Consider the following 14,080-nt stretch of genomic DNA (forward strand, 5'->3'; position numbering starts at 1 on the left):
CATGTTTGGTCTCAGTTAGAAACCAAAAATGAGCCACTGGGCATACTTCTAACATTTTTGCTGCAAGTCGGAGAATTTGACTAGTCATTACTGGTCACAGGAAGACATTTGTTCTTCTCCTTACTCTCATGATAAGCTCCCATGTAGCATCTATGCGGATGTGTCCTAGTGCTCTTTGGATAACAAGAAAGTAACATACTGGATAACTCAGCGCCTTTTCAAGGTGTTCAGTGCCACAGTTTTAAGATTTGTAAAAAACTGGAGTAAGAAATGCTTTGTTATGTGTCAGATGACTTGTCAGCTTTATTGCTGGACAAAATTTAAGATTAAAAGAAAGCTACCTTAAAAACATAGATTGTCAATAATGGGATAAAGTTACGAAAGATAAAATGACAAATGGTTGCATTAAGATTACACTTTCTCCCTGACCAAGTTCAAAGAGCAGCTATGTTCTACCTCTTTATCTCTTAGATTTAGTTAGAGTCTTATCTCCTTCTATTGAATTAAATGGGTTGGCTTTGTCGTGATGGTTTCTATGTCTTCCACAGACCTTTCTTCCCCCATGTCCATCCCCACTTGGGCATGGAAGAGCAGGAGGACAAAAGGTCTTTCTGAGACAGCTGAGGTTCTGAGGAACCTCTTTCTGAGCCGGTATGTCTCATCTCCCTAAGAAAGCTTTCTTCTCCATTTCTTGTGAGTGATGCCAAGCTAGACTGAGTAACAGGAATTTCCTTACTTTCTCCCCACTCTCCTCCCTAAGATTTCATGATGAAGTTGTAGGTATGGTCAAATACATACATACTCTGGCTTGTAATGAAGCAGGCCTGAATTTGTAAAGTAAAGAGAGTGATTCCTGCACAGATTTGGGTTCTGATATACTCTATGTTCTGCTGTTGTCCTGTCAAACCTTAGGTGAATCATCCGCTACTCTCAGCATCACTTTCTACTGTATCCTGAAACATGGAAAAGGCAGCTCATGGCAGAGTTCACTTTGAGGTACGCAGAATAGGATGCTAACAGGGCGAGAGAAGAGCCCTGTGGTTCCTGAACGTTTAAGTTTGGCCTGTTAGGTAAACAACAGTGTCTGAAAGTCAAAAGGATTTAAAATAAGGTTTGTCAACCTATGTAGTGTTTTCCATAACTGTAGACATGGTAGGAGGCTGCAACTGTCATGATTTTTGTTTCTGAAACACTATGGGCTGGATCATGTGAGTACTCCGAGGAATTCTCATACCCTTGGAAATCAGCTCTTGTAGGACTGACATAAATGTGTCCTGAAAAGTATAGCCTGATAACAATATTTATTTGCCTGAAGTAACTGGTATGGTTGTCTTCCTTAACAAATGGGAACTAAGGCATAGAATTACACAGGGTCTTTTAGCAGGTCAAAGCCCACTCTACCTCTTCTGCTCCCAGATCCACTTGACAGCCCCTCTTTGGCAGCACACTAGTACGGCGCTTCAGGGCATTGGAAGTACGGGGCACTGAGCATAAGAAGGGTGGACTGGTGGGTGATGTGGATGCAGTCAGGCACTGGGAAATATAACTTTGGTAACTGGTGGGGCGAGCAAAGACTCAGATCTCTTCGTGAAGGTGAAGAGTGATAAAACATGGGAAGTAGAATAAAAATGATTTTCCCTGGCACAGGAGGTCTCAGCAGGTATATGGAGAACTCCCCTTGCATTGAATTTCAGCATTTCAAGGGAAATTAAAATTGAAGAAACTTCTTTATCTGCAATTAGTGTGAGAAAAAGAGCTGTTATATTGCTCACTGAAGTCAGGCAACAAAAATGTATTTATCTATTTACTGTTTCTCTTGATACAAATATCATGAAATAGGTGTCCAGACACTCAAACACACAGTTGGTGCTAAATAAAAGCTGTCTCCCAGACAGGTGCCCTACCTGTGGCAGATGCTAACAAAATTAAAGAAAAAGCATTTTTCTCTTCCTTCTTTATTCCCACAGTGCTGAGTCCTCTCCCAGACCACCATGTCTCTTGCCTCAGGCCTTACAGGTCTCACAGAAAACAGGCTGCTGGCCACACCTATAGCCTGACAGCGAAGAGGAGCCACTACACGTCCCTCTGCTGATCTGAGCTGTGGTAATATGGCAGAAGGAGGAAGGGCAATCCCCTCAGTCCCATGCCTGCCAGCATTTCACAGGGTCCAACCAACCCTTCAGACTTTGCACATAGGCAGGTAAGAAGTTGGTGCAGGCTCCAGAAAGGTAGTGCCACGTACCCCAAAGGAAGTAGCCTCCTGCCAGCTCTGGGGCCAGGCACACACCCCCTCCAGGCCCAGCGCCTCCAGCATGCTTGCTTGTGGTTTGGCACTGGTCTGAAGCACCCAGCTGGCTCTGCAGGCAGCGAAACCCAGACACCGCGGGGCTAGTTGAGATCCAAGCTCTGCAGGCAACCTCTGGGAATGCAACTGCGTAGACCTGCTTGGCTCTGTGGGCATAATCCCAAACTCAGGGGGCAGTGCGAATTTACCTGAAGTGAGCGGGCTTGCTGAGCAGCTGTGTCAGTCCCTAGATGATATAAGGTATAGCTCAACTGATCGACATGCATGGTTGGATTTACTCCTGAAAGTAAGTCCACAACTTTCTGGCCAGGTCTCAGAGGCAGAAAGCTGACTGATTTACAGCTGTAATATGATTGTCTACTGGTAGCCAGGAGTCTAAAATCTTTCCTAAACTGTAAATCTTGGTCATTAATGGAGCACACATTCCCTCAATCAAAGAGAGTCATATTGCCTCCACTGTCTCCTGCAGCCTTTTACACACTGCATGAAAGTAAAATTTCAGTCATCTCAGATATTAAAGGAAATCAATACTTGCCAACATGCACTGTGCAACTATTGTGAAAAACTGTGCTTCTTTAATAATCTAGTGAATCAGAGAATGTGAAATCTTGAGATAATTGAGTCATTTAGTGCTAAAAGTTTTCCTTGGGACTTAGAAGTGCTCATGTTGACAAATGCAGGCCCCTCTGATAAAGAGCTACTGCCACATTCAGGCAGTCTTTTAAAAACTATATTGTTTCCTTGCCAGTGTTGATGTGCCTTTTTGATATTCCTTTCTCATAATTCTCAGTTTCCCCCCCTTTTTTTTTCAGGAATGCAAGACGTTTGGAAAGGGAAGGACACGGAGTTTGAAAAAAGTGAATTTGAAAACTGCAACTGAACCTGAAACTTCTTTTCCAAGAACTGAAGAGAATATTTAGGATTATTTTTTTAAGCATTAAAAAGCTCCACTTTTTTTCTTAAAAAACTAATTTGCAACTATATAAACCCCCGTGTTGCTCCTCTGTTTGACAGCAACTGCTTCATTAAAAGCAATGGGAAAAATCTTCTTATTCTTCTTCTTATCTCTCTTTAAATGGTGGGTCCAAATTTTTATCCTCTAAGCAGGAGTGTTCTCTCTAGCCAATTCTAAGATTTAATCCACACATATTACTCAGGAAAAAGTCCCATGTGTAAAGAAAGTTGAAAGCATGTCAAGCATCTCATTCTATTAAATCAACTAGTGACGATGCAGCTTCAAAAAAGCACAGAGGAATCCCTTTAGGATCTTACCCCAAGCCTGATTAAAGGAACTCAATTATATCTGCTGAGAAAATTCTCAGAATATTTTGTATACTTTAATTGAAGTGTGACTGAAACCTGTCATTCAGACAGAAGTCAATTCACTGTTCTTATAGTAAACTGTAAAATTCCCAGTGCTACTAACTCTTATTTAATTGAAATAAATGCTGCACTCTGAAAACTGGTTGGCCAAGAGTATCCTACAGGGTGTTGACATCCAGCTGTTTTCTTTGGGAACTGAGTTATAGCAGTGCCGATTTATGAAATAGTGAGGAGGTCTGTGATTTAATTAAAGAGAGAAGAGATAAAATCCTTCCTTCATAAATGAAAGCTAATGCCCTCTAATTGTGTATAGATGAGAAAGAATATAGAGAAGCATGTTTGAGCCTACTTTCCTTGTAATACTCTGGAGTCACCAGTTCTGGGAAATGGCAGAATGATTATTTTTTTCAAATATTCAGTTCTTTTGTACAGCCTCATCCATAAATCTCGTAACCATCGAGACCCATTTAATAACCCAAAGGACTAGGAACCAGGCCTTAGATTTTTCAAAGCAGTCCACCAGCTCCAGAAACCTCGTTCTTCGAATGCCTGCTCTGAAAGATGCAAGGTGATGTCTCCTTTGAATGCAGTCTTCATTGTGCTATTCAGTATCCATTTTTAGCTCCTCGACTCCTAATGAAGGAGTCATGGCTGGGAAATTGTGGGAGAATAGTCAAGGGTCTGAATTCCTCCCTGCGCAGTGCAAAAGGAGGGCTGGGCTGGAGGGTCAGCGTTCCCTAGTGGAACGACAGAGTTAGGAAAAAGTCAGAAATGCTACCTAAGGATTTTCAGACATGGTGGAATTGGATGGAGCAGAACAACATTTAGAAATGTGTTGTTTCCTGTAATAATGGTTGTATTTTGAATGTGCCTGCTGAAATGAAAATGTGTATGGGGAATAGCTTTGCATTCCCTTGCCTTACTGCTGAGTTGTCCTTGCATGGTACTAGGGAGGAGCCCCAAGCACTGGCTCAGATATCTGGGTAGCCAGACTGCAGGATTGCTTGTGTCCAAAGAAGGCTTCAGACACACCCTGTTGGTACTCTTTTTTCCTGAATGCTTTCTAGTTCTTCTATACCCTTTCTAAGGCAGGTTTGACCTTCTTGTAGTGTGTAGGATACAGGATATACACATTTACAGGGTGTAATAATTCTGTCTTCTGCTTTGTTCTCTATAGACAACCTTTTGCTTGGTCTTTTGACTGCTGTTGTTTCCACAGAACTGACTCCAGTGTCTCTAAAACAGGCATTTATGTGACTTTCATTGTGTATTCATAGGTAGGGTTATTTTTTCTATGGTTACACTATTTTACTCTTCTCAGCATTGCTCCTCTTTGCTCACTGATTTTCCAGACTCTCTAGTGAAAATGGTGAATAGTGTCTCATACACACCTGTGGGACTTTGCTGTTGTCCAAGAGGAGGGCAGTGTCTCTCCCCAAGATTTATGTGAGTCCCCAAATCACAGACTTTAGAGAGCAACTCTTACTTGTATTTGAAAATAACAAGGAAGTGATTGGTCTCTTGGTTTAGTTGTAGGTAAATATACTGCTCCTAAGTACCCTTACATACATGAGTATATTGCCCAGGCACAAATATCTGTCCAGTGCCTTACAGTTAATCTCATAAGGAGCTTATGATAGGTCCTGCTAGAACTATAGCCAAAGCACAAGCATATAAATGAAAGAGATGGATTAACTTATGATGACTCTTTCAATCATCTTTTCCACTACTGCGGAATTCATCAAAGTGCAGAAAGCTTACAGAAAGGCAGTTCAGATCTATCTGCCTGATATGTAAGATCTGCACTTGCGATATGTCAGATATAGCACTGACCTGACACTCAAAGACTGTCATTTTGAAAGTCCCAAAGCAGAGAATAGCTCTGAAATACTAATTTCTGAACTGTTGAAGACTATTCAGTCTAAGTAATCACACTCTGCTTATGGCATCTATACATTCATTTGGCAAGAAGATTTCACATCACATTTTTTTCCCCTGCTCTTCCTATATTTACTAAGTAGTTTCTGACTTTCTGATTTGTTCAACCTATATTGCTTTTATCAGCCACTCTTATGTCTTCTGAGATCTGGAACAGTGGCTGTCCGCTATTTCCCTTCTCATTTTCTCTTATAGAGTCCTGTTCCGTATTAGCGGAATCTCCCCCTTCAGGATACATTGCACCCTTTCAGGACGCATATTCCTTGTATGAACAGAGTATTTTAATAATCATGTGTAGTCTTTAATGATCTATACTATCAGATCAAGATCCATACAAGACTCTGTATTGCATTGTCTGATAAGATTTTAAGGCGATGTCTATGCCAGTAAATAAATGGGCCAGGAATCATTCTCCCATCCTCCGGCCAAAGGGTACAGCACAACTCGTAGCTGCATGACGTAAATCCCCCCCATGAAGCAGTGTGGCTGCATCCATACACTGCTCGGGAACCGTCCTAGGCTATCGTCCTAGCCAAACCCGTGCACAGCTCATGATGGCACTGGTGGCGATGGGGCAGGCTGGGGCCGAGCCAGGACGCCTTGCCCGTCTTGCAGCCCTGTCTCTGGGCTTGGGTCTTTTCCCAAGCTACTGCTCCGTGGCCCCGCAGCCGCACTGTGTTTGAGCTGCCTGAGCAGGGGCAGCCCAAGACAGGGGGAGAGGCTGCAGGGCCCCACAGCGCGCAGAGCCCAGGCAGGTAAGGGGAGAGTGGGGACACCAGAGCTGTGCCAGGTGGCAACGGGAACCTCTGCTTGCCCATCCTGGCCAGCCCAGCCCAAGCCACGCTACCAAAGAAGTGAGGTTTTCTTCCTCCTGTCTTACCTCTAAATCATTCCTGAAGCTCTTCCTGACTTCTGCTCTCTGACAAATCTTTTGGCTCTTTATGGACTCAACCAAATAAAGATTTTTGGTGTGTAGGTCAGAAAGACCCATCCCGGTCTAGCAGATAAGTACTGCTGGCTTTCCTTTCTACTTAAACTCTTGGCTGCTTTGCACAAAGCCAGCAGAGTTTTACACTCCTTTCATGCCACATTGTGTCCTTCAGTTCTACAGTGAATTTTTCCAGGAACTGAGTTCAGGGAAGGACAGCTTTTTCCAGAAAATAAGACACAGGAACTTTGCTTACTTTTACTCTAATTCTCTTTAATGTACTGATCCTAGTATTTCTTTTGAAAACAATTTTTCTCATAATTTCAAGGACTGGATTGTAGAGGGCTGGGTCCAAATTAGGTGTAAGTTCTAGACACAGTGTGCAGGTAGAAAACAGCACAAGTAATTGAAAATTGGAATCTACAGTAGAAATGGTGAATGAGTTTGGAAAATGTGCAACTTACTTAATATAAAACCCGGTATGAATGTGTTAATAAATGTTAATTTGATCATACCTGGGAAAATCAAGATTTTTGTAAATTACATCATGCAAATAATATTAAGATAATGGAACCCCTGAGGCATCTGGATGGAAGGAAATGTCTAATGTAATTTCCACTTCTCTGAATTCTGGAAATGTATTTATTATTTTTGCCCTCTTCTATCCCGAAATCTAATGTAATCTCATTAATGCCTAAATTTGCCAAATCTTTCTTTTCTTTTCTTTTCTTTTTTTTTTCCTGTTATGCTTCAGTTTTTGCCTCAGTTCTGTACAGGGAAAGGACTGTAGAAGAGAACAGGGGTTATTTTACGTGGTGATCCCCTGTTCTTGTCTCTCCTATTGTTCTAAGACCATTCAGCCTAAAGGAGAGAACATGTGATTCCTCAGAGAAAGCCCTGCAGCCATGAACTCTGTCTATTTTGTAGCCTTCAAAGCATTATTTGTATAAAGACAATAAAAAAATCTTGTTCCTTTATAAGGATGACTGCAAGGAGTTTGATCTCTGAGAAGAACAGCTAAGAGTTTCTTTCTCCAACTCTTGAAAATGACTCAGTAAGAGATTTTGATCTCTATATTGTAAATTTGATATCCTGTGTATCTCCTCTTCACCTCACCTATTGAGTCGCCTGTTATATTACATCTTTCAAGCTTAATACGTGATTGATTAAAAGACTTCACTTTCTGCTTGCTTTTCTATATGATCTTTCTTAGCTTAAATGTTTCATGCTTCTTGACATTATCAGCCAGACTCACTCTGGTAGGATACTTTGGCTGAACTGTGTATATACTTTGCTTTAGGTACTAATTGTTGAAATATATAAAAACACTCTTTTCTGTCAAAGTAACATAAACCACATAGCTTTCTGTCCTGATGTAGCAAGGTTTTCAGGCATGTCTTAAGCACGCGTGGTTTGCCTTTCTGCTGTAGGATCAAGAAAATGTTCCCATGACAAAGCAACACAGAGCCGACTGCCTCTGAACCCTGCCATGGGAGTACGGACACGGGAAGTACTGGAAGGACAGCTTCTCCTAGGGAAAATTTCAGATGCTCCATCCTTCCAGAGGCAGAGCATAGTGACCAGGTGCAGCAAGGGAGCAGAGAGGCAGGAGGACAACATCCCCAGATCCCGGGTGTTCCTTGGGAACTTCAGACAGAGTCAAAGCTTTATGGCAGCTCCTTGGCTCCTAATGTCTTTGAATCCCCAGGTTCAGCCCTGACAGACTCCACAAGTCACAGAGTGAATAGCTCATACAGACCATCCTTCCTAGCTTAAAACACAATGGGGAAACTCTTCCATCTTGGAACATTTTTTGCAGATTTATTAGCCAGCAATGTTTGCCCTACATTTTTTTCTTTCACTGTGATGTGTTTCCTCACACTGATGTGTGTCCTCACTCTACCTATCTCCCTGTTGAAATGGCTTTCTGAACTACATGAGGCTGCTCAGCTAAAAGCAAGTCCTTTAACTGGTGTATAATTCAGCAGGGTTCCAGTTAACCTCGTTCTTCTTCTCTGGCCCGAAGTTATTCAGCACGGTTTTCACACTGACTGTCTTCCCAGCAGTGAACATGATTATCTGAAACGGTTGTGTGTGCAGCAAGTTCAGAGCCTCAGCATAAACTTGGAAGGATAATTCCTTGATAAATTAGTCTCACCACTTCTTAGCAAAACTCTCACATCACAAAGAGGAATTGGGAGTATTTACGGCCAGTTGCTGAAGAGAAATGTATAGTCTCACAGTCTGAGGACCAGGAATGTCCAGCTCCTGAGCTTTGTGCTCTCTATCTCTGTCTTCTTCTGGGGACAAGTTATGCAGCTTTGTAAAACTGATAGAAAATTTAACTCTGTTGAAGTGCTGAAAGTATTAATCTTATGGTCTATTTTTCCATTTTGTATACACCTAGGAAGCCTACTGATTTCACTGAGAATTAGGGGTAAACAAAATTCAACCTACTATTACAAGCTTGGAAAACGATAAATTAGAGAATGGGTTAAGAGTTGTCAGATGCCATCTTCCTTGCTTTCTTCAACCCATGTATGTAAAAAAATAAATTTAGAAGGAATATAAGCACTTCAGTAAGTAAATCTCATGTTTTAGAAGTTAAGAGACTACTTTCTAGAATCATAGTTATTTCTCCTTCTACAGAGGTATGCAATTTTGAGGCAAGTCTTCTGGATTTCTTAAAATTACTGAAAATGTTTATTTTGCATTACTTCAGTTTGTATCTTTCAGGCTCGTTTCCTTCACATAAACACATCTTCCTCTTTGCAGTTAATGGGAGTTTCAGAGGCACAAAGGCTCAGGTTCTCTTTTTACTGTTCAATTAAATAAATAAATCCTTCTTACTTAAATGAGTCTCTGAAGAATAATGGGTAGATAAACCACATAACATTTTTTCAGTCCGTATAACAGCCCCCATCTAGAACACATACGTAGAATTTTAAAAGAACATTAATTACAGTACCCACCAAGTGCTAAAATAAGTTTTGTTTGCTTTTAATGGAGTAAGATAAATATTTGTAAAACCATGTAATAGTTTAATCCGGAATTGCATAGAAAGGGTAAGAAACTGGCTAGGATAAAAGTAAAGCTGCCTATTAGAAATCCAACTGCTGATTAAAACTCACAATTTCAGCCTTTGTCAATTGCTTTCTTGAGTGACTCATCAAATCAGCTTTACCTAAAGAGTCAATATTGAGAAACCAGGTGAACCAGTAAGCGCTCCTTTCAGTAACACAATTGCTACCAAAGACTCTTGAGAACACAGTAAAGCGTTTTATTGTTTATACTCATTTTCATTTACACATAGGAGGAACAATCAATGCAGTTCTATCACAGCAGGCGGACCATATCCTGAAACTCCAACTTTGCCTGCTGAATATACGTATAGAGTTGTCTTAAGGTCTGATCAAAAAGAGAGAAAAAAAAATTGGGGGGAGGAGGGGGAAGGAGAGAGAAGAGTAATTTTGCTAACATCAGTTAATTCACAATTTATGAGTATTTATTTTGCAGGTGATACAGCTCTTAAAGAGCAAACTGCTTCACTTCTCTACGGAATAGACACTAAATAATGCAGTTCTTCAGAGGATTCTAAATTTTGCAGTGGTTCATGCGGTAAGGGTGTGCAGCTGACACAAAATGGAAAACTCGGTTACAACATCAAAGTGCTACTTCTAATCCCAGCTGGTTTATGGAAAAGGTCATTGGACTTCTTGTTTTGTGCTCTTGGGTTATGGAGTAGTAGTAAGAAGTATTTACTTTATAAAGGCAACTATGAGGACAGACTATAGATATGCAGTGCAGTTGAACAGGTCTACAACTCTTGTTTCTACAGAATTTGCATTTGCTCTTGTTTTGAAAAACAAATAAAACTTTTGCACACAGCCACTTCTCACATGTGTTCAGCTGAAGGAGTCATTTACACAGTTTACTGTGATGCTCCTATTTTTGAATGCTCCAGTTTTTCTCCTCTGGGCCTCCTGAGTGAAGTGAGCAACTCTTTCCACTGAAAGAAATTACAGGTGTGCAGAAGTACAGCTACGCTACTAACACAGACAGAGACAACTGTGCTCTTGTGCACACCCCTACAACCGGCTGGAGAACAATTAAAAAGTTAAGCCTGCAAAATAAATGGAGTTTACTTTCAAACTTTTTCTTCAGTCCAGATGAATTATAGACCTTGATTCGAGGCTGCCCTCTTTTTTGCAACTGATCTGCGTGACTATTGGAACAGCATCTCTGCCAGAGTCATTACACTGAAATGCAGAGCTGAGCAGTTTGGTGGCAGTATGTATTGATGTTTTTGCAGCATCATGAGTCTGGCAACTGGGCTTGGGGAAGTTTCAAGCAGTGGGTCTTTACAATAGCAACTTGATTCTGCAGACAAAAAGCAAAAGATTGGCAGAATTATTAAAGCATCACGGTAACGGCAAGTATGCATTGTGCACAACGTGGCAGCGAGTGTAGCTGCTAGACAGCAGCCGCTTTTGTCAACGGTGCCGAAAGGCACAGCTCTTCCGTGTGTGAAGAGAAGCATGAAGGCACGGAGCCTTTCATGGTAGCTGAAAGGTAGTTTTCTTCTAAGGATCCCTGCTCCCAGCCCCGGCTCAGGCCGGGCTCCCAGCAGCAGGAGTCCGAGCCGAAAGGAGGCCAGAAACTAGGCTGAAGTTTTCCGCCAACTAATCTAGGGCCTGTCCTACCTTCCTTCCCTTCCAGAAGAAACTGGCCCTCGGTTTCCATGGGGTTGTCTCTGACTCTGACTCGCGTCCCCGCCGGGGGGGAACCGGGTTCAGCGGCCCCCCGCTCCTGCCGGAGGCACCGGGGGTCCCGCTGGGCCCCCGCCCCGGTGCCCGGACCCCCCGGGGGCGCCGCGGCGCTGGGCTAGAAAGCAAGTGCCGTTTAGCGCTAATTGGGCTCAGCACTGGCATTAGCATACGAGATGGCGGCAGATCGGTTTGGTAGATGGAATAAAGAGCAGATTGCCGTGAGTCACTCCCTGCGAGTGGGGGTGGGGAGGGAGAAGGGGGGATGCAGTGGGAAATGTCGGGAGCGTGCAGCATCGCCGCCGCTTGCGAAGAGGCTGAAACCCAGGCGAGCGCCGTCCCGGCTCCGGCTCCGGCTCCCGGCTCCCGGCTCTCGGCTCCCGGCTCCCGGCTCCCGGCTCCCGGCTCCCGGCTCCCGGCTCCCGGCTCGGCTCGGCAGCGCGGGGCGCGGCGCCCTGCGCGCCGCTGCTGCCTCTCGCCCGCGGGGCTCCCCCGCCTCCCGGGACGGGCTGCCGAGCAGCCGCTCCCGGCCGCGGTGCGGGGAAAAGGCGGTCTGCGGCGCCGGACACCCTCCCGCCCCGCGCTGTCACCGCCCCGAGCGCCGCCGGCCGCGCAGCGGGGCGCGGGAGCCCGCGGGGAGCGCACCTACCTGTGGCGTCGGACAGGGGCGTGCATGGGGGCAGCCCCGGAGGACACACCGCATTCAAATTTCAGCTTGTGCATCGGAAACGTATGAGTTTGTGGAAAGCTTGTTTGAAGTCTTCGTTAGACATAGTATAGATGATGGGGTTGATGAGGGAGTTGAGATATCCAAGCCACGTGAAAAAGTCAAAGATGGCCATGTGGAACCAGCAAGCGTCCTTGCAAATAGGCAACACTAGGCTGATGATGAAAAAGGGCAGCCAACAGACGATGAAGGCTCCTAAAATAATCCCTAAAGTCTTTGTAGCTTTCCGCTCCCTAGCGGCCGTCAGCTTCTTTTTCTCCAGCAGGGCATCCGAGACCTTCACCTTCACCTGGTTCATGTACACCGGAGAGCCCGTTTCGCTGGATCCCTCGGGGGCCTTGGAGTTTATGGACGTGACGGAGGAGGACGACCCCGGGGAGTCCGTGATTAACTGAGCCCGAGTTAGTCTTTTACCTGCTTTCTTTGGCGTCTGCTTCAAAATCCGCGACCTGGCTTCCACGTAGATCCTCCCATAGAGGGCTATCAGCAGCAAGGTGGGGAAGTAGAAGGCTCCCACCGTGGAGTACACGGTGTAGAGGACGTGGTCCGTGTTCACCACACAGTGAGAGACCTCCTCGGCCTTCGCTTGCCGCCAAAACAAAGGGGGCATGGAGATGCAGATGGAGAAGACCCACACCAGAGCGATCATGCCCGCTGCCCGCTTGGGAGTCCTTTTCGTGGAGTACTCGACGGCGTCGGTGATGGCCCAGTACCGGTCCAGGGCGATGACACAGAGGTGCAGGATGGACGCCGTGCAACAGGTGATGTCCGAGGACAGCCAAATATCGCAGACGATCTGGCCCAGCGTCCACTTCCCGGTCACAGTGTACATGGTGCTGATGGGCATGACGAGGATGGAGACGAGAAGGTCGGTGACGGCCAGCGAGGCGATGAGATAGTTGGCCGGCGTGTGGAGTTTCCTCGTCTGGTAGACCGTGGCGATGACAAAGGCGTTGGAGAGCACCGTGGCCAGGGTGACGAGCGCCAGGACGACGGCGAGCACGATCTTCCCGGAGAGCGGGGTGGCATCCTGGTAGATGCCCTCCTCGGCGCTGCAGTTTCGGCCGTGGTAAGAGGCATTGGCGGGCGGCAGCGTGGCGGCCGCCGTCAGGCAGGGGCTCGCCGGCTCCATCCCTCCGCGGCCGCCGCCCCCGCAGCGGCGGGGCGCAGCGCGGCGCGGCTGGGGGCCGCTACCCCGGCAGGACCCCGTCGGCGCCGGGGGAGGGCTGCAGCATCCCCGCGCCGGCACCTCCTCCCTCCCTCCCTCCCCCCTCTCCTCCCTCCCTCTCTCCTTCCCCCCTTCCGGGAGCACCGCGCGGGCCCGGCGGAGGCTCACTGCCCTCGGGCGAGGCAGCAGGGCAGCGCGGCGGCCGGGGGTGCCCGCGCGCCCCGCCAGCTCATGGCCCCGCCGCCTCCCCGCAGAGCGCGGCCAGCCGCGGGCATGGGCGCGGGGCCGCCGCGGGGCGCCGCTCCCCCGCCGGCCCTAGGCGCAGCCCCGCCGGCCGCGGCCCCGCACCGCGTCTCGACGGGCGGCGCGGCAGCAGCAGCGGCAGCGGCAGCGGCGGCAGCGGCAGCGGCGGCGCGGCATGCCCGCGGGCGGCGGCCGGGCCCCCGGGGCTGCGGGCGCGACGGCGCGGTCGGGGCGACGGCGGCCGCGGGGCGAGCGGAGCCGCCCCGCCGGGCCCGGCCTTCACACGCAGCCCGCCGCGGCAAGTTTGCAGCGGGTGCGGGCGGAGCAGGAGGAGGAGGAAGAGGAGGGTCCGCGGGAGGCAGGGGGAGAAGCCACCTCCCATGGCGCCCCGCCGCGGGCCATGCTGTCGGGGCCGCCGGGGCAGCCGCGGGCGGGGGCCGGTGTGAGGGAGCGGCGAGCGGCCGCTGCCCCTTATATAGCGGGCGGGCGGGCGGCGCGGCCCCGCCGGCACCGAGCAACCGGTGCCGCTCCCGGGCGGGCTGCCCGCCTGCCCGGGGAGGAGGAGCCGCCGCCTCCCAAGATCCTCCCTCAACCCCGCCGCCGTCCGACGGGGGGGGCCGGCCCGCCCCGGCCAGCGCGTCGCCCTCCCCCCGTGCCTCCATCCCTCCGTCCCTCCGTCCCT

At 47.5% G+C, this 14,080-nt stretch overlaps 1 protein-coding gene and 1 long non-coding RNA gene across 2 annotated transcripts; one reads left to right on the top strand and one right to left on the bottom strand.

The window, feature by feature from the left end:
• Window positions 1-494: 494 nt before the first annotated feature.
• LOC112995853 (uncharacterized) lies at window positions 495-3,287 on the top strand. Its single transcript, XR_003262275.2, has 4 exons — window positions 495-651; window positions 913-996; window positions 1,968-2,200; window positions 3,118-3,287. It is a non-coding gene; the product is annotated as an uncharacterized LOC112995853 (long non-coding RNA).
• A 6,466-nt stretch (window positions 3,288-9,753) lies between these two features.
• Window positions 9,754-13,237, bottom strand: HTR1B (5-hydroxytryptamine receptor 1B). The gene is made up of 2 exons (XM_026121123.2): window positions 11,910-13,237; window positions 9,754-10,874 (listed from the first exon to the last, which is right to left on the bottom strand). Exon 1 carries the CDS (start codon window positions 13,117-13,119, stop codon window positions 11,971-11,973), a length of 1,149 nt encoding a protein of 382 aa, XP_025976908.1. The 5' UTR covers window positions 13,120-13,237; the 3' UTR covers window positions 9,754-10,874; window positions 11,910-11,970.
• Window positions 13,238-14,080: the final 843 nt, after the last annotated feature.

This window comes from Dromaius novaehollandiae, chromosome 3 (genome assembly GCF_036370855.1).
Source record: "Dromaius novaehollandiae isolate bDroNov1 chromosome 3, bDroNov1.hap1, whole genome shotgun sequence".
In the NCBI taxonomy this organism is placed as follows: Eukaryota; Metazoa; Chordata; class Aves; order Casuariiformes; family Dromaiidae; genus Dromaius; species Dromaius novaehollandiae.

Excerpts from the sequence above, each read along its gene's own strand:
- HTR1B (XM_026121123.2), bottom strand. The coding sequence starts at position 13,119 with ATGGAGCCGGCGAGCCCCTGCCTGACGGCGGCCGCCACGCTGCCGCCC.